The 21,413-nt window shown below is 37.7% G+C and overlaps 1 protein-coding gene and 1 long non-coding RNA gene across 4 annotated transcripts in view; one reads left to right on the top strand and one right to left on the bottom strand.

The window, feature by feature from the left end:
- STIM2 (stromal interaction molecule 2) overlaps nt 1-21,413 on the bottom strand; it is a 151,837-nt gene that overhangs the window by 87,408 nt on the left and 43,016 nt on the right. For all 3 annotated transcript variants that reach the window (XM_045056487.1, XM_023253226.2, XM_023253225.2), the window contains exon 2: nt 1,456-1,586. In XM_045056487.1, the coding sequence (XP_044912422.1) occupies nt 1,456-1,503 (48 nt within the window). In that variant the 5' untranslated portion in view covers nt 1,504-1,586. The remainder of the gene's footprint in view (nt 1-1,455; nt 1,587-21,413) is intronic.
- LOC123385093 lies at nt 572-19,591 on the top strand. Its single transcript, XR_006597159.1, has 2 exons — nt 572-702; nt 18,884-19,591. It is a non-coding gene; the product is annotated as an uncharacterized LOC123385093 (long non-coding RNA).

The raw sequence follows: 21,413 nt of genomic DNA on the forward strand, positions 1-21,413 counted from the left end.
ACGGATACCAGTCATACTGGATTAGGGGCCCACACAAGTCCAGTATATCCTTAGCCTAACTAAGTACATCTGAAATGACTCTACTTACAAATAAGGTCACATTCTGAGGAACCAGAAGTTAGGAATTCAAAATATGTCCTTTTTTGGGGGGTGCGGGGGACACATTTCAACCCATAATTTGGGCCTTTACAACAAAAAGTCTGCCAACCCTGACTTAGAAGAATTAGAACTGAGGAGAAGTAGGTAGAGAGGTGCCACTGAACAGTGACGGATTTCAAAGAGGAGAGCTGAGATTTTGTTTCAGACAAACTAACTTGAAAGCAGAAGTAAGAACACTCAAAAGACGTCAGACAGAAAGCAATATATGCCGGTCAGGAAGGTGGCCTGGCTTAGAGATGGGGGAGTCCAGTAGAGCCTAAAAAAGGATGTGCATCTGCAGGACAAATGTTTTATACGGCAGATCAAGAATTAATCTGAAGAGAATGTTACTATTAGATAACAATGTGATTAGAGAATGTCACTGTTACGTAACATTAGAGGATAATGTAATTTAGTATCCTATGAACCAAAAGAGAAGCAACTCAACCATGACAAACATAACAAAGGAAGGGGCCTGAAAATGACCAGGGGATTTGGCTAGAATAAGACTACAGCCAAATGAAGAAAACAACTTCCATGGAGAACCTAAGAGGGACACTGGAGGTACGCTGGGGGGAAGATGAGAATGCTTAAGAAATGAAACATGATTTACACACACAGCAGGTACAGCAGACCAGTACACTGGCGACCCCCAATAAGCCACAACTCCCGGCATTCATGCCCTTGTATAATCCTCTCCTACACAGACTATGAGCTTAGCCAAATAACTTGCTTTAAGCCAATTTGATATTAACAGGCACTGGCAAGCAGGGGCATGATAAGCACTTTCACATGGGAACTTGGCTGTCTCCGATCACTGCCCCCTGGAAGCCAGCTGCCATGCTGTAAGGAAGCCTGAGCTAGATTCTGAACGATGAGAGACCACATGGAGACAGACTGTGAAGGCTAAGAGGTCATCATTCCAGCCCCGGCAGAGTCCCCAACTGAACGCAAGCACCAGTGACCTCAACCCATACCTAAGGGAACAGCGAAAACACCCAGCTGAGCACAATCAACCCAGAGAATCAGGAAAAATGATAAACTGTTGTCACCTGAAGCCACCAAGTTTTGTGGTGGTTTGTAAAGCAGCAACAGATAACTGATACCGTCAAAACAGATTTATGCTTGAGAAATGCAAGAACGTGAGGATTCTCATTAAACTGGGAAGACTTCTATAGGCGTGGGGAGAAAAGAACAAAGGAAAACCATATAAATTAAAATGCAAAGAGAAAAACTGAAGATGTTAAAGATGGAGCTGAGTCACCTGAGGAACAACGGGAAAATTTAAGAGAACACCCAGCAAAGTTTTCCACCTACTTCATCACTTTCGTCTACTTCAATGCCACCATCTTTGTCATCATCCATTTGTTTATGGATTGTCTGAAGAGCTTCCAGGCTGAATCGATCATCTTCTGTGAAACATGGTGGACTCAGCGACAGGCAGGGATCTGCAACAGAACAAAGGGCAGTTTTGACTTGCCATGCCAAAACACAGGCTGCAGGCATACAAGTGACAAGAAAAACATCAAATATCAGACTAAGTCAAACCAACAGATGTTAAAAAGTCCAGCAAAGTCATCGAAAGTATAATACAGGAACACAACAGACTAATAAGTAACTGAATTTAATGGCTACTAGGCAACTACAACCAGGAGTAACTCCAGTCCTGACTTCAGGTTGTCTAACTGCTTCCACATCTTTAGCCATTTTCTTCTTATCCAACCTACTATATTTACTAATTATTTCCCCCCAAAAACAGAGCTCCTTTCTTAAAAAAAAGAACCTAAAAAGCACAGAATACAAGGGGCTATTTTCGAATAATCCACTTCCATTAAAATGTGAATCCTAGGAAAATATCAGAGAATACAAGAAAAGGATATATATATAGGATAGGCACACGATACTTAGAAACTTTTTTTTTCACTTTTCTATTTAAGAATCAAAGAGTTCATGGCTCAGGTCATGATCTCGCAGTTTGTGGGTTCCAGCCCCAGTCCAGGCTCTGTGCTGACAGCTCAGAGCCTGGAGCCTGCTTCAGAGTCTGTGTCTCCCTCTCTCGGCCCCTCCCCCACGCATGCTCTGTCTCTCAAAAATAAATAAGACGTTAAAAAAAATTTTTCAAATAAATAAACATTAAAAACAATTTTTTTTAAATAAAGTATTTACTAGCATAATAGAAGGGTTAGCCACAATTTGGTTTTCTCAACAACAGCTAAAAATCTAGTTTATCATTCTGGCCCTGTTACAAATTAACAGTCTGATTTTGGACAAATCAGTTGTCCTTGTGTCTTAGTTACCACACCTCTAAAATAAAGTAGTCTAGATGCTTACTAAATCTACCGTAGCTATAATGGCCTAAGAAATGATCTAATTCTGTACTTAGGAAAAAACACTGCACAAAGCCAGTACTGGAAATCAATTAATAAATTTTTTTGGTAAAAGAATAACGCAAATCTATATTACCTACATGTTCCAGTTATAACTCATTTTGGTGAGTTAACATTTTTAATAGTTTTAATTCAAAAGCTAATTTTAATTTAGTCTTGGAAGAGAAAGAAACAGAAAAGGAAACTGTAAAAAGGGAAAATGCAATGATAAACGTTGTGACATATGTGTGTATACATATTTAAAACTCTGATCAAGATTTGCTAAAATCTAAGAACTTACAGGAACAATGGTCAGTTATGACCCCTAATTCATGAAACAACCAGAGCCCTAATACGCCTACAAATTCAAACTCATTTGTACTTATTTTGACTGGTTATGAAGCAAAAGCTCCCAGATACCATAACATAGAGAATAAAGAAGATCTGAATACAATGTGTTATTGCGTCCATAATAAACATACAAAGTTACTGCAAATAGTATAGAAGGGTTGGCATCACTTACTGACTAAACAGGCTTTGTGGTCAACCCTGTCAAACTCTAAAAGGAGTGAATAATGAGGGCTCTGAAAACCATATAAAGCTTTAAAAGAAAATTAGGAGAAACATATGATCTGAAAAAATTTCATATAAAAATAAAATTGATTTTTTTTTTTTACTTATCTAATAAACCTTATCTTTCAAGGTCTGTTGCAGGATGTAACTTCTCCAGGAAGTCTTTCATAAATATCTATACTATCTTCCAGCGATTACTTCCTCCTCTGAACACCATTCCAACCATTCAACAAATATCTCTTAAGCATCTACCATATGTCAGGCATTGGAAATACCATAGTGAAAAGAAAGATAAAAATTCCTCATGAGGGGGGCCTGGGTGGTGGGGGGCCTGCTTAAGATTCTCTCACTCCCCCTCCCTTTGCCCCTCCCCAGTGCACACTCACACTCTCTCGCTTTCTCTGTAAAAAAAAAAAAAAAAAAAAAAAAAAAAAAAAAAAAAAATTTCCTCATGAAACTACAGCATAGTGGAGGAGATGAGCATAACAAGATAAAGAAGTAAAAGGTAGAGCATGCTAGCAGCTAGCAGTGGGTAAGTACTGAGGAGAAAAATAAAGAGCAGATATGAAATGCCAAGGGATTTGAAACCTGATTATATTTTATTCTCATATCATTCAACCTAAGTCCTCGTTAATGTTGTACTTTATTAATCTCTAACTGCTTACACGGATCCTTTTGTCTATACAATTGAGCTTATGACCAAGGCAGGAAAACGTCTTCTGTTTCTCACATTCATAACACCCAGGGCTTAGTTTAGCAATTTTGTGTCTCTGATAAATTGTTACTTCATACACTAACTAAATCACAAACTTCTAGGCTTTTATGCTGTGCAAACCAGTGACAGGCATGAGGAAACAGTCTAGTGATTCAGGAGGCATGTGGACCACAACAATATTTTAAGTTAGGGACCACTGAAAACACTACGTGTAGAGTGCTATGAGAGCCATGGAGGAAGAGCACCAATCCAGACCGGGAGAGAAAAGTCAGATGTTTTCTAGAGGTAACCTTGGGGGTTTTATATGACCTATAATTGATGACCTTGGGAAGGAGAGAAAAGCATGCGTGGAAAAAGAAACATCATACGTTCAGTGTCATGAGAAAAATGTTGAACGTTCAGAGAAATGCCACTGGTTAATATGTCTGGAGTACAGAGAATATATGGAAAGAAGAAAAGAGATCAGTAAGAAATTAGAAGGAAGGGGCCAGATCTCTAAGACTAAGGGTGGTTTTCCCCACACTAAGGAATTTGGATTTTCATCCCGAAAATTATGAGAAGCCCATACAGGACTTTCAAGGAGAAGCCGAACACAATCAGATACATTATAGAAAGATCGTTCTGGTGATAGTGGAAAATAGACTGGAGGCAAGACTGGGAGGCACAGCGGTCAGGAAGTGCTACTGTAATCCTAGCAGCACGCAGCACCTCAGGCCTCCAAAGAATGGAGGAGGTAAATGACGAAGACTGCTCTAGGATTTGGCATTTTGCCAAGTTAGAATTGCAGAAGGAAAGGCAAGGCAGGAGTTGAGGATAAGGCAAGGGTGATCCATTTCCCCACATAAAATTGTATTTCCTTTTGGTACGTGACTTAAGGACTAGAAATCTGACTTAGAACAGTTGTGAATTCTGAGCCCCATTACCTGTTCTAAAGTCCTTTCCATTTCTTTCTCAACTGTATCCCTTCTAGGTCAATTCAGCACAAGTGATCATTTTAACCCAAATTGGCTGACCTAAATTTCTTTTTCAAATATACAAACTGTTACAAAAGATCTGTGCATATAATAAATCAGGGAGAATGGTTTCAAAGACAGCTGCTGAAACGCCAAAATGGCTCTCCTTTGCCTCACTGACCTCGCCTTAGCTACCCCAAACACACCGGCACATTCCTGTATTCCACAGCCAGAAACGTGTTTCTCAGATACCTAAACAGAATTCAGTTGTTCACCGAGACATGATATGGAGTGTCTGGAAGGTGCCAGCCTAGTGCTTGGTGCTGGACACCCGTGTGACAACCAGGACAGATTTCCTCTGCTCCGTGCCCCCAGTTCGTATTAAATGCAATATGGTGTCATAAATCTTTGTAGCACTATACAGTGAGCAGTCCTTTCTTTTCTCTGGATCAAGAACAGCAATTTCTGCTGAAGAAAAAGAAATCAGCCGAAAGAAAATAAAACTTAACCGAAGTCAGCAACCAACCAACACAACTGTTAAAATTCCAACTTGTTTTCCTCTACTCAAAGCCAAACAAATCCTCAGTATGATTTCTGCAGAAACAAAGTCTAATGAAGTAAAATGATTTCACCTAAGAAACATCTACTACATTCCAGAAACCAATACTGCTTTATATGCATAATCTCTACAACCCTGTGGGGGACACATATTATCTCCATTTTCAGATGAGGAAATGGCACTCACGAGAATCTTGCTCAAGATCACATCCCTAGAAGTGGCAGAGCTAGGATTCAAATGAAGTCTTCAAGACTCCAATCCACGTTCCAGCATCAGTATAATGAATGTAAATGGGTCACAGTGTCACCAACATCAGAGAATAAAGTATTGCTACCACAAATATTACCAGGACCCAGGGAGCTAAGAACACCAAGAAGCATAAATGTGTCCCACAGAAGGGACACTACTGCATGATGTTGATAATCTAGAATACATACCTATGCTTCCTACATTACCTTTCCTTTTAATAATGTCTTCAAGCCACACTCCCCTTGAACAAACCTTGATAGTAAGTTTATTATTACCACAGTGACTGATACATTTGTTGAACGATTTACTTATACGTAAGTATTACAAGGCAAATAAATGAATTTCTGAATACTCTTTATCTAGAAAATGTATAGATGTCAGACACTAGGTTAGAAGCCCGGTATACAAAAAGTAGAGCAAGTAAACAAAGTTCAATATGGCAAGTACAATGGCAGACGTGTAGTAAATACATAATGGTGGCAAAACTAAAGGAGTAGTTCCGTCTACATGAATAGCAAGAAAAACCTCAAGGAGAAGTGATATTTACATTTATTCTTAAAAGACGAGCAAATGTTCTCTAGGAAGACACGTATAGGCAAGAACATAATGTGCTAATAGCTATTATACTAACAACATAATGATAATAACTACTAATTACAGAATGCCTATCATATACAACTATATGTAAATTGCCTATTATACATTTCAGTTTGCCTAGAAAGTAAGCACTACTGTTCTGATTTTTTTTTCAATTTATTTTATTTTGAGAGAGAGAGAGAGAGAGAGAGAGAGAGAGAGAGAGAGAGAACAAGCAGGGGAGGGGCAGAGCGAGACAGAATCTCAAGCAGGCTCCCTGCAGTCAGCACAGAGCCCCATGCAGGGCTCAATCCCACAAACCATGAGATACTGACCTGAGCAGAGATCAAGAATCAGAGGCTTAACTGCTTAACTGACTGAGCCACCCAGGCACCCCTATTGTTCCCATTTAATTGGAAAACTATGAGAAAAGATTGACAATATCAGTGAGGGACAGATTATGAAGGGATTATTCTAAAGTGAAAAGAAAAGAAAATAAATTAATACATTACTCACTGAAAGCTCCCACTTAGTTCCTTGGCCTGCAGGGTTTTCTTCCAAATCCACGCAGGCTCAGGTAACTGCCTTCATTCCAACTCAACTGTTTCTCCTCAAAGGCCATCTTATTTCCCTCTCCAAAACAGCCTTGGCCTTTAGGCTCTCTCTGCTTGCCCTATTATTCTTCATAGCACTTTACTGCAGGGCACTACAGTATCTATTTATGTATTTGCTTACTGCCCAACTCCCCCACTGTAATGTCAACATGAGATTACAGGCTTTTGTTGTGATCACTGCTCTTTCCGGAGTGCCTAGAACAGTGCCTGCTCACAGCAAGTGCTCAAAAAATATCTGTGTACTGAATCACTAGCCTAATTGGTTTTTCAATATAAATGTTTGGAAGAGAACAACTTTTCTAGAAATTACATGGCAGATAAGAATACTATGATGTAGAAAATGACGACAAAACTCCTTACCTCTTTATAACAATGTTAAATCTACCTAAGTTAGTAGAAATTTATTAACCTTACTCTTCCAGTTAAAACCATTCAATGGCTCCCTAGAACCTAAAGTATAAAGTTTATTTGTTCATTGTCAAATATTACTGTTTAAATATTTATTAAACAAAATACAGAACAAATTATGCAAAAAAATTGAGGAGAACTTTAAAATATTAAAGATGGTCTTCTCTAAGGCTTTTATACTCTTGGCAGTTAAGATAAAACTACATGGGGTAAAAGACTATGCCAGTTTTACTTTCTATATATTATTATTAATATATATATATATAAAATATGTAGATTATTACTATATATTACCACACCTAATAAAAACTGATGTCTGACTTTTACATGCAAGCAATCACATTTTTAGTGGCATTAGGAAAGAAAAATTAGATTTTATTTATTTAATGTTCATTCATTTTTGAGAGAGAGACAGAGTGCAAGCAGGGGAGGGGCAGAGAGAGGGAGACACAGAATCTGAAACAGGCTCCAGGCTCTGAGCTGTCAGCACAGAGCCCAACGTGGGGCCTGAACTCACGAACCGTGAGATCATAACCTGAGCTGATGCCGGATGCTTAACCGACTGAGCCACCCAGGAGGCTCAGAGAAAGTGGATTTTAATACGTGGGGTCACAAAAAAGAAAAAAAAAAAAAAACTCAAACAGAAAATAAGATGGGCTCTGGAACTCACAAGGAGTAGTCTGGCTAATAGACCGGTTCTCAACCGAGAGTGCCACTCAGTGCCCTGCCCTCCCCCCTCCCGCTCACCTCTCTCCACTCTGCTGCTACAGTCATCCAGTGGAGGGGTGGAGGCTAAGGATGTTAAACAACAAGAATGCACAGGCCAGTCCCACACACCACAGAACAGCAGAGTCCCCAGCTATGCCAACAGTCTCGCCAGAGAGGAAGAAAACACTGGCAACAGCAGGATATGAATCTGGAACAATAACCTGGAGCTATCAGTTAGTGAAGGACAATGAATCTCTCTGCACGAGGCATCTAAAGAAGTCACTGACGATTTTTAAGTAGGACTGTGACACAAGAACTGTAACAGAGAAATTACAATTTATATTTTGTGTAATGCTTTCAAGTTCAAAATATGCTTTCCCATACAGTCAGTTTTATTTTAATCTAGAGAAGAAACTATCGCTTTAGTTTACGTGCTTTTACCAACTCGTGTCTGTTCTAATAGTCCAGGCAGGAAGTAACAAAATACAAGCCACAATCATGGCAGTGAAGACAGAAAGAAAAGGTTATACTGAAGTGACAACTGAATGTACTCAAGAAAGAAGACAAATATGATTGACATTTCAGACCTAAAAGTCTAGGTTAAAAAAAAAAAGGCTGAGCCAGACCAAACAACATAGAGTTACAAAATGTGTTAAATGGGTTTCCATTCACCCTTCAATATTTAAGAGGAATAAATATTCACTCCACATTCTATACTCCACCATCCCATTCAACTGATATATACAGGGAATACAGTTCAGAAACCTAAGAAAACAAGAGCTTAAGAAATAACTGGAGCTGGGACACCTGGGTGGCTCAGTCAGTTAAGCGGCTGACTTCAGTCATGATCTTGCTGTTCCCAAGGTCACACCCCGTGTCAGGCTCTGTGCTGACAGATCAGAGCCTAGAGCCTGTTTCAGATTCTGTGTCTCCCTCTCTCCCTCTGCCCCTCTCCCACTCATGCTCTGTCTCACTTTCTCAAAAATAAACATTTTAAAAATCAAAAATAATAATAATAATAACAATAACTGAAGCTGGGACACCTGGGTGACTCAGTCGGTTGAGTATGCAACTCTTGATTTCAGCTCAGGTCATGATCTCAGGGTTCATGAGTTCAAGCTCCAAGTCAGGTCAGAGCCTGCTTCTTTTCCTCTCTCCGTCTCTCTGCCCCTTCCCCGCTTGTGGATGCTTGCACGCACGAGCGCGCGCGCGCTCTCTCTCTCTCTCTCCTTCTCTCAAAAAAATAAATAAATAAAACGAAAAAATTTTTAAAAAAGAACTAAAACTGAGAAAGTAAATCCAGTCTTTAGAGATAGTTTCCCACCCATAATACCCTTAAGGTCAGCAAATTTCACACAGAAAAACCAAGAAGGGGAGCCAGCCGGCTCTTAATCACAAACCAATGACTGTAGCCCTTTAACAATGTGCAACATCATATACCGCCAAGACTTGGCTTACCATACGGGCAACTATTTACGAGTCTCATGATTAGGCTTTTCTTAATTAACGCCACTGAGAAAAATTCTTTAAATAAATATTGACTGTATTTAGCACCTCCATTAATAGTTCAAGCATTTACCAAATTAAATATTACAATCCAAATATTTTGAGAATAAATGTTCTCTAAAGTCTTCAGAGATAATTCTTTGGTGTCATTTTTCAATAAACCAAAGGTATGATTCAAACTCAAAAGTAAGTAATGTCTTCTCTGATATCCTGTTTAGGGCAGAGTCTGTCTTATGCCCCTTATATGCCCAGTGTCTAACATACTGTATGCTTACCTAGCATACAGTAAGATTAATGGATGTTTCTCAAAAAATCTAATAATAATAATAAAGGCCACTGTATACTTTTTAAGGGAGAAATGAGTTTCAACCCATTATCTATTATATTTTCTGGCATATAGTAGGTATTTAAAATATGTTCATATTTATTAAGAACAGATTACATGCCAGAACAACAAATGAGAAAGAAAAAGTTGCAACTGGTATACACAGTGCTATACCCAGATGCTCTAAAACTGCAGGTGGAAGGCTCTAGAATCTCTCATATTTACTCAGACAATTAAAGTTCATCAGTTAAAGGAAACAAACCCTACCAATAGAGGGCTGAGAAACCACTGCAGAGGTACCTAATTATGCCCTACGTGTCACACTGAACAGAAAATAAAGGGCCTTTCTTTACTTTAAATCCCTCCTGACTGACGACTGCCTCTTGGAGTTCTGAATCTCTTTAATCACTGACTTTGTATAGAAAGTACCTATTAATTAGTCTCTACTCTTATAAAAAAAAAAGAAGTTTCCCCTGGTTGTTAGGCTAAAAATTTCCCTTAAAAAAACTGTCCAGTTCAACTAAACCTTCCAAATGTTTTAAGTAGACCATCTGATAAAAACTCAGTTACTGAGATCCCTTCCTGCTTTCCAGGAACATTTTTCAATTTACCATCTTCTGATTATTTGACTTCCACTTACTCCCCCAACCATAAAATGCGTCTTGTCCTTGCCACCTCAAACAGTTCCTGCTAATCTTCTCAAAACAGCCTCTCTACAGATAGGAGACAGAAGATAATGCCTCTGCCTTGAAACTATCTTAATATGAAACTCATTTACCACCACATCCCTCATCCAAAAAAAATCTACATTTATATTCATGGTAACCAATACATTCCTTCAATGTATTTAAATAAACGAGAAAGAGTATTTATGCAGCTGTATTTATCTCTGTATTCACTGACAGTTGTATATTTCCATTGTGTTTTATATTTAAGTTCCTAGAAAGCAGTAATATATGTTTATAACATTGCTGCATCTGTCATATGTGGGAAAATAAGGTTGACTAGGTGCAAAAAAAAATAAAAGTACACAGGTACACTGATTTATTTACTCCTGGTTCCCCAGGATACTATAAACACTAACATTTCAATTAGCAACGTTACATGTACAGAATAGGGCAATAACTATGCTTATATTTATTTTGGGTTGTTTTGGAGGGAAGAATGTGGTAACTCAAAGTGACAACCAGAACACTGTGAATGTACTTAATGACACTGAATCATGTACTTAAAATGGTTTAAATGGTAAATTTTACATTATGTGTGTTTCACCACAATAAAGAAGAAAAAAAGCTGCAACCGAACGCAAGCTATAGAGAACACAGGTCATTAATGCCATCCTACCTGTATCAACACTCGGGAAATGAGAAGAGCACTGTTGTTACTGCCTGGTACTGACCTGAGAGCATGACACCATCTCACTTCTCCCACAGTGCAAGACCTTAACAACAATCTCGAAAAATAAAATTAGCATCCCAATTTTACAGAAAGGAAGGTTGAGGAGTCTCTAAAAGGAAAAGAAGAACTTTTAATTCATTCTCATCCTGCCACTTACTGTATAACCTCAGGAAAGTTATTTAACTTCTCTGCCTTAACTTCCTCATCTGTAGAATGGGAATAAGAGATAGCAACTTGGCAAAGCTGATGTTAGAATTAAATGAGACGTCTGCAGATAAAGCACCTAACACAGAGGGTGGCACGTATTTGGAACTCAGTAGATACCTACTACTATATCCAGAAAGATGAAGGAATTAGCTAATAAATGGCACAGGAGGAACTCAACACTAAGTCTCCTGCAACCTAAGTCTAGTCTTTCTATGATATTACTATTACCTTAACAGATACCAAAAACAGCATTTTTCTAAATTAGGCTTAACTCTAAATATCTTTTGGTTGACTCCAAAACCAAATATACCCTAAAACACAAGGAGAGAAAATAAAGAGGGAATAGAGCATTTTGGGGGTAACTTACACGCCAGGTGCTTTACCTGGTTATCTAATTCAACTTCTCTCAACAGCCCTGCTATACTGGGATGAACCTCGCTTCTTCTTTTCATGATGAATAAACCAAATCCTCATTTGCATGATGAATAAACCAAATTCTCATTTGCAAAGCAATATACCCAAGATCAAAGAATTGGTTAACTATTTTGTTGAAATTCAAAAGAACTTTATTTTTCCTCATCTCCCACAATCCGTTAAAAAAAAAAAAAAAAACGACTTCCTATTTTTAAAAATACCCAAAAAGAATATTCTGAAAGCAAATTACAAAACAGGAATTCTAAAAGCAGATTCATTAAGAGCATTACTTACTACAAGTATATAATCTCCAAAGATTATTATATTGAAAATGGAAAACACTCATTTAAGTATAAGTTTTGGCTATGTACTTATACGATTAATTTGTTCAAACAATTATTTTAGAAAGCTCTTACTGTTTCTAAGTGAAAACAAATGTACATTTCCAACTGGGAAGCAGAATCCAATGCCCTACCAATTTAGTTTCAGCAACAAAAATGGGTAAATCCCCCATCCATGTACTGTTCCACAGTAATGGAAGAAAGATTTACAAAGTTATCCGTCATTCAATGAAAGACTGAGAGGCATATGTGCACTTCTCATGGTAGTCGTAGGAGAGAAATGAAGCCACAGCCAGAGGCTTGATGTTCGGGATGTTTGTAAATCAAACATTTCTAAGTTGGGAACTGCCTATATACATACGGCACAGAAAGAAACAACCAGCCAACCCTTTATCTTATGGAGAAACAGACACTGGTTTTGTTTTGTTTGGGAAGGAGAAGTTTCATAAAACCATCCACACATTAAAGGTTTGCAAATTCAGATTCCAACACACAGGGCTCCTAAGTAATAATGTATAGTTACACAACTATACATTATAAATCCTTCTTGGTAATTAAAACATCACAGCAGAAAATATTAGAAAGGTGTCTCTGAATTAAAATATATATATATATATATATATATATATATATATATATCTTCCCAGAATTTTTTAAGCCTCTTTTTTCCCTGAGGTTTTCTTAATTTTTATTTGCTACTAAATATTGAGCATATACCAGATTCTGCTGTAATTTCTTTTAACACATTAGTTCTAATTTTTACATTAATAATGAAACACAGGGGCGCCTGGGTGGCTCAGTTGGTTGAGCAACTGACTTCGGCTCAGGTCATGATCTCACAGTTTGTGAGTTCGAGCCCCGCGTCAGGCTCTGTGCTGACAGCTCAGAGCCTGGAGCCTGCTTCAGATTCTGTGTCTCCCCCTCTCTCTGCCCCTCCCCTGCTCATGCTCTGTGTCTCTCTGTCTCTCAATAATAAAACGTTAAAAAAAATTTTTTTTAAATAATGAAACATAATTATTACTATCTATATTTTTACAGTAAGCAAATGGAGATTGAGACAGGTCACCAAGAGACAGTCTGCATTTTCAATTTATATTCATCTGGTTCAGCTGATTCACTGTTTTCCTGCAACACATATCCATTTAGAGTTGGGGGTAATATTCATGAGAACCCTTGGTTCTATATGGATGAACGACGGAGATTAAGCATGTCAGTGCAAAGAATCCCTAAAACAGTTGAGTACATGATAACATCTTAAGTATGAACTAGCAAAGAAAGCAGAACTGGTATCTAAAAAGCCCTGGAGAGATATATCGACATCTGTATCATCTAATCTACACCTGTATCTAACTCAGGAATAATTCAGTCAAAAAGGCCAACATCAAGGGATGTCAATTTTATCAGAAAAAAATGTTTTTATTTGTGTTTGTCAATGTCTGTTTCCTTTGTTGCTTCATGTCAGATGTCCATACTCCATACTTTTCATTTCACTCACTGCTTATGTATACCCTAAGAATTTCACTGATCATTTTCTTTTTTTTTTTTTTTAATTTTTTTTTCAATGTTTATTTATTTTTGGGACAGAGAGAGACAGAGCATGAACGGGGGAGGGGCAGAGAGAGAGGGAGACACAGAATCGGAAACAGGCTCCAGGCTCTGAGCCATCAGCCCAGAGCCCGACGCGGGGCTCGAACTCACGGACCGTGAGATCATGACCTGGCTGAAGTCGGACGCTTAACCGACTGTGCCACCCAGGCGCCCCTCACTGATCATTTTCTAATGCTAAGATATTCATGGACAAAACAGCCTCTTAAAGACATCCAAAGCTCAAAAAAAAAAAAAAAAAAAAGACATCCAAAAGCAGCAGTGAGAAACTAGAGATATAAGCATTTGTTAGGAGCCTATAAAGGGCCTCCTGCAAAAAGCAGAATCAGGCAAAAGCATCTGTTTATTAGTTTATGAGAGAACCGACGCCTAATTCTAAAGATCATCAATTAATTTCAGTCTCCAATAGAGTCTTTTCTATCTATCCTTCTCACATGATTTTTTGTACCATATAATTCCAGCATCTGTTTTTGCTTTGAAATATGTAAGTAGAAGGGAGTGAGTTCAGAGTTACAGAGACGTTACTGAAGATCCCTCATATGTAGGTAACACTGTTCATAACCAGTATGGCAGACATAAACAGTTCCCAGGGAACCTCTTTTCTCTGTGTTTACTTTGGCTCTTCAGTAGTAATGATGTTCTGTCACCAACAAATCAACTTTTAGGTGTTCTCTCTAAACACAGATTTTATTGAAGATAATACTGAAAGTAATTAAATTATTTAATCAATATATCAAAATATATGCACACAAATATTGACCTTCCTATTCAGAGAACTGTCCCTTAGTAAAGTATATACACTTTCTCCAACAACTCTGCCACTGTCCAAAACTCAGGGCGCACATGACTCAACTAAAAGAATTACCCCCAAGAATGTTTTCTGCATATTCTTAAAAATAGTATAATTTGTGAGGTACCTGGGTGGCTCAGTTGGTTAAGCATCAGACTTCGGCTCAGGCCATGATCTTGTGGTCTATGGGTTTGCGACCCGTGTCGGGCTCTGTGCTGACAGTTCAGAGCCTGGAGCCTGCTTCAGATTCTGTGTCTCCTTCTCTCCCTCTGCCCCTCCCTAGCTCGTTCACACGTTCTCTCTCTCTCTCTCAAAAATAATAAGTAAGTGTTTAAAAAATAGTATAATTTCTTCCACTTAGGGTAGATTTACATTTTGGAAACTGCTCAGGCTATCAACTTGAAAAATATCATTTCTGCTCCAAACAAGATATCTGGTGCCAGTAAAGATTTTCTCATGCAGTCCACAAACTGTAAAATAAATTTCAAATTATTAACCCTGAAACTTACTTTTATATTTTTTAGGATATTAATACCTTAAGTTATTTTAAATAAGTGACCTAAAAATTAACGGCATGATAATGTAAGTTCCCAGAAGGAGAGTATTAAAGATGTAAAACTGGCCTAAATAAATATAGTCAACATAGCCAGATACTTAGCAATTCAATACAAAGATAATATAAATTTTCATCTAAGACATAGTAATTCCTTTTATTTCATAAATTTTCCAAACTTTCATTTCTCAATTTGAACTAAAACCAATATAAATAGTTGATTTAATTATGTGTCTTGTTCACATTCCCATCCCCTAGAACATAGCAAGCACTCAAAGGCTTACTGAATGAGTGAATCAATATGGAAACTGAATGAGTGGTCATGGATTAAGCTGATTTACATTTATATTTGCCTAGCTTAATTACACTAGAAAATTTTCTTTTTATACACAACAGTCAAATCAACAAAATACAGCCAAACCATTGAATGTGATAAAGTACCAAGCACTTCAGCTGACAACAATTCAGATCTTGAAACTGCTCAGGACCAAAAACTCTAAGGTCATTCCTTGATTACAACCCTCACACACATAATATCCAACCACAGAAAATCTGTTGGTTCTACCTTTAAAACATTATCCAGACTCTGCCCCATTCAAAGTCACCATCATCTCTTGCAGAGACTACTGTCCTCCACCCTTTAATGTCTTTTCTCTCCTTCTTTCATAGCTAAATCTATGATCACTTACTATAATCACTCTCCTGAAAACACACTCAAGTTCATGACTCATCTCTCCTTTCCTGACACTTGGTTAACAAAGCCATAGCCCTGGTAAAAACCTAGTTCTCCACTTACTCTGTATCTACACCTGTACATCTAAACATGGCTGACCATGATGCCTTAAATCTATAACCACAGACCTCCACTGCACCCTTAACTCAGTTCACACTTCTATCCTATTTCACACCTTCTTGATCCTCACCCGTGATGTCTCTACTCCCTATTCTCATTCACAAAAGAAAATACTTCACCAAAAGAAAAATTACATGAAGCACTCAGAAGAGAACTTCCATGAACTCGCATAGCACAATGAACTACCTCCCAATGTCTACAACTCAAACTGAGTCTCCAGCCTGTAGTCACCGATGAATTATCCAAGTTTCTATATAATGCCAATCCCTACATTCATGAACCAAATTTCGTCCCATTTGGCCCTTCAAGAGCACTACACTACTTCAGAAATTCATACACTTAACATTTTGCTTTCAATGAATCACTGCCATCCATCAGAATATAAACAAACATTGGTTTTCTTCCTCCTTAAAAAAAAAAAATAAAAGCGGGGGGGGGGGGACATTCTCAACTCCACTGCATTACTACCCCATTTCTTTGCTTCCCTTTGTAGAAAATCTCCTTGAAAACATTACTAACTTAGTATCTCCAATTTCTTTCCTCCCTTTCTGTCTTAAGATACACTCCAATCAGGCTTCAGCTCTCACGATTCCACCAAAACTACCCTGGTCAAAATGACAAGTAATTTCTACCTTACTAAATCCAATGGTTAATTCACATGTCCCTGTTACTTGGCCTATCCGTAATCATCTGCACATTCTCTCCTTTATTCAGTTTCCAGGACAACCTAATATTCTTGTTCTCTTCCTCACTTGCTGCTGGTTCTCAGTTTCCTCTTCCATGGGGTATGAGGAAACTGTGGAGGATGGTGGTTATGTTCATACCTTGACTGCGGTGATGGTTTTATGCATGTATACATATGTTAACAATTACCAAATTGTACACTTTAAATAGGAACCATTTATTATATGCCAATTATACCTTTAAAAAATGTTTAAAAAATAAAACTGTCAGCCTTTACATACCATTCATAGTCTCCATGACAGCTCAGAGATCATGAAAATAAGATAATTGTCTTTTTTTTAATGTTTATTTACTTGAGAGAGAGAGAGAGAGAGAGGGAGAGAGAGGGAGAGAGAGAGAAAGAGCACACACACGCACGTGCACACAAGCGGGGGAGGGGCAGAGAGAGGGAGACACAGAATCCGAAGCAGGCTCCAAGCCTTGAGCTGTTAGCACAAAGCCCCAATGTGGGTCACGAACTCACAGACTGCAAGATCATGACCTGAGCCAAAGTCAGACACTTAGACACTTAACCGACTGAGCCACCCAGGCGCCCCAATAATTAGTTGTTTTTAAACCCTAGAATGAAATATCCTGGCCACTGAGAACAATTAGCTCCTTTCTCATCCTACTATTCTCTTTCAATAACTTGAATCTATCATTTTTGATCAATTATTTTCCTAACAAAAGAGAGAATCCAATGGGCAGTGAAGAGTTTGACTTTGTATAGTCATCTATTATCATTACAGGATCAGAAACAACTTGCTGCCTTGTTTTCTCTCCAAACAAAACATTCCAAAATGCCTTTCATTATTCTTAGCACTCTCTACAAGCCTCAGTGAAATTTGGCCTTCAAAATTATGAACATAGTTGACAGAGATCTGTGCCAATTTCTTATTTACTATCAGTTAGATGTCCTATCTTCTATCTTTTCAAAATTTTATATCCCTCCCTCAATTAACATCTACCTATATCTTTTTAATAAATGCTAAAAGTAATTAAGTAAATAAATAAAATGGTACTTGAAGCATATGAAGAAATAAATTCAGTATTTTATTAAATTTTAATAAATACTAATTAAAGGTAAGTAAAAATGTAAGGTAAAGTAAAAATGTAAGGTAAAAAAAGATAAGTAAAAAAATAAGTAAAATGGTACTTGAAGCATATTAAGAAATAAATCCACTAAAATATTTTACAAAAATCAAACACCTATGTTTTGGGGGGAGGGGCATATGTGTGCAAAAGTATTAAGCTAGCAAGACTTCATGGAAATTAAATGTTCAAGGAGCCTCTATAGTTATATCACAACTCCAAGCATTTAGCAGAACTTATTAGAGCTAAGAGATTCATGGAGACATGGGTGGGATAGTGTCAGATTTGTGTTGTGTACAGAATACGCCTGCATGTAGCTGCAAAATGTAGATTTAATGACAGCAGACTGGAGGCAGGGAAGCAAGTAATTTTATCTCAAGCAATGAGGTCTAAACTAAGGCTATACTAATGAGGTGATATGGAAAGAGGCAGACTGCAAAAATATTACAAAGTAAATTTTACTAATACCTAGAACTCTCCACTCTTTCCACCATGGTATATAGCCCCCATTAAGTAGAGATGTCATCAACACAAAAAGGTCTTATTCATTTTCAAACATGAAGGTAACTACAATTTTCTTTTGTGTTTTGTAATTTTAGAGAAGATACATCTATACAAAGTCAATTTCTGAATGATTAAATACTAAAAACTAAACTCATATCATTACAAGCTCTTTATTTATTTGGCCTCATTAACAACAGGAAGACTGTTCTTATAGATAATCCAAGAAAACTCCACCTACCACAGGACAGATTGGACACTGCAACGGCTCCCTTCCACCTCAGGATATAGGAAGAAAAACATGAGGCAGGGTGGCATCAAATAGGTAGAAATTGGCCAATGAGGACATGTTGTCAAAAAGACTGACAATCGTTGCATTCTTTCTGCCTACAGAACTCGATCAGACATTTCTAAGAAATGATTTTGAATGATCTAGAATGCAATGAAAGAAGTCATTCATAAAATGGTGATCATTTTAAGTAATACCAGCTTTGCTTCCTGAAATGATGTCACTGGGTAGATCCTATACTGAAAAATCTTACTTATATTACCATAATCCAGGCATAAATTTAGATTCCATCTAAAGAAACCATTTTGTCACTAAAAGATGTGATCTCTATCCTAAATGCAGCTGTACTCGTAAGGAGAGCAAAGTTCTTTAAGATCACCACTGGGTCAGTCTTCTAAATACAGACTTTTTGCTCTGTTTTTGACAGGGAAAAGAAATGAGTGAGAGCCACATCTGTAAATATGAAGCTAATCAAATCACCCCTCCTGCTGAAATCCTTCAGGACCTCAAGGTCCTCCACAGGATAAAGCCCAGTCTTCACAGCATGAAATCAAGGCATAATCTGATCCCTGAAGAATCCACTTCACCAGGATTCATCCACTCTGTAAAGCCTTCTGGATCTTCCTAACAGATAATCCCAATTCTCCACTCTTAACAGCATTTTATGCATAACTATTTTAATAGCAAGTAACTCTACCTATCAACCAGCGTTATCCCTAAATAATCACACAACCACCAACTCTCTAGTCAGACCTGAGCTCACATCTCAGTTCCACTATTTATTAACTACGTAATCTTTAGCAAACCTCTCAACGCTTTTGGTCCTTGGCTTCCAGGACTGGAAAACTAGCATAAAACATCACCCTCATGAATTCCTATGATGAGCAATGAAAAAATATAAATAATAATTCACAGTTCTAGAAAACCTATACAACTGTAGTGAAGCTAACATCCGCTAAACCTAAAAAGAAACTAACATATAAAGGAACTAAACCTCCTGTGTGTCAGGTTTAAGTTCTACCTTTGTGATGAGGATATATGTAATGAGTTTTACTTAAAGAAAATGTCTTGTTTTTCAGGGGAAAAAAGTCACAAGCCTATAACAACTGAACATTAAATTTGACCTTCAAAGACAGATACCATGTTTTCACTCTTATGTGGATCCTGAGAAACTTAACAGAAACCATGGGGGAGGGAAGGAAAAAAAAAAAAAAAAAAAGGAGGTTAGAGTGGGAGAGAACCAAAGCATAAGAGACTCTTAAAAACTGAGAACTGAGGGTTGATGGGGGGTGGGAGGGAGGGGAGGATGGGTGATGGGTATTGAGGAGGGCACCTTTTGGGATGAGCACTGGGTGTTGTATGGAAACCAATTTGACAATAAACTTCATATATTGAAAAAATAAAAATAAATAAATAAATAAATAAAAATTTGACCTCCAACTTTAAGACAACAAAATTATAATTTGATATAAATGCATAATGAATCTCACAGAAATTACTATTTGAACTAAAAGAACACAGCCTCAGTTCCCAGAAACTTTTTATTCATAGTAACTATTGACAAATCTAGAATCTGATGGTATTAGCTCAAGAGAAAAAAAAAAAGTGATCAAAATGACTTAAGTAAAATTTTTAAGAACTCATTTAAAATAGGAGACACATACTTTCTATAATGATGTCTGGGATTTTAAAAGTGCCTCAGCAAACCTGGGCTCCTCCCTTTAATACGTCCCTAGTGTCGCCCCATTTCACCAAAACAGACTCTCTGGGAGAGGAAGGGTAAGAAGGGAAGGAAAGGAAGAGGAAATTCTTAAATGAGAGCAGACAGCAGAAATGGAGGTAAGGGGCACCAAGTGAATGCTGCACCTTATGGAGGAAAAGGGGAAGAGGGAGCAGGGCTGGAGGGAAGGAGGGCCCTGCGGCCGGCATCTCTAACAGGCTGCCACGGGGAGAAGGAGGGAGGAAAGAAGTCCCCTCCTGCAAATACTATGTAACATATTGAATCTTCAAAGCTCAAATAATAAGAAATCTTCTCATTATTAGTATCAACTTGATCATGGTATCTCCCCTGCCAGGTAAGTATTATTATTAGTATCAACTTAAGGATTTAAAGGAAATAATTTTTTTGAGCCTGTATTTGGAGAAACTAAGAAATCAAGTAGACAAGTTAGATTTTAAGGAGGCACCTTTTGCAAAACACAATTAGTTTGAAAGTTTTCATGTTAAATATAAGGCACAGTCTTACTAAAATTACACTGAAGCAATGGTTTTTAAAGTAAAACTTCAACGGAATTTCAAGTACAGAGTTATGTGGCAACCACACAGGGCCTCACTTCTTACTGTATTAGATGAATTTTAATCCCTGAAAAGTATAACAAGGCTCTCTTTGTCTAAATTCTGGGGGGGAAATAACAATCACTACTTTGACAGCACTTTTAATTACGGGTAACTTAAGAAACTAAAGTCTTAAAATTCCTTTTTCTCCCTAATGTCACATGCACTTTTCTACCCAACCTCTTAGGAATAATACACTCAATTATGTACCTAGAGAAGTCAAAGTTTCTCTCAAGTACCTAGTATTTAATTTGCAGGAAGGCAAAAGAGAAAAAGCTCAGCGATTTGAGAAACAGGAAGCCTGGGCTGTGCATTCAGCTCTCCACATAAACTTGCAGCTTCTACTTCCAATAAATGGAGAGACTTAAATCTCAAAGGTTCCTCCAACTCTCTTTCTCTGAACACTTCACCTATATTCACTATCTTTAAAACCTTTCACTTATACAGTTTACGGTTTATAAGGCACTTCTCAGTATATCCTCTGAAAACTACATGAAGTGGCTATTCTTTTTATCAATGAGGGATGTGAGGCCCAGAAAGTAATAGACAGACTCAAGACTGTAACTGGCAGAGCCAGCAGAACTTAGATATCTGGCTGAAAGTTCTCTAAAGAGTCCTTAAAG

Source organism: Felis catus, chromosome B1, assembly GCF_018350175.1.
Source record: "Felis catus isolate Fca126 chromosome B1, F.catus_Fca126_mat1.0, whole genome shotgun sequence".
In the NCBI taxonomy this organism is placed as follows: Eukaryota; Metazoa; Chordata; class Mammalia; order Carnivora; family Felidae; genus Felis; species Felis catus.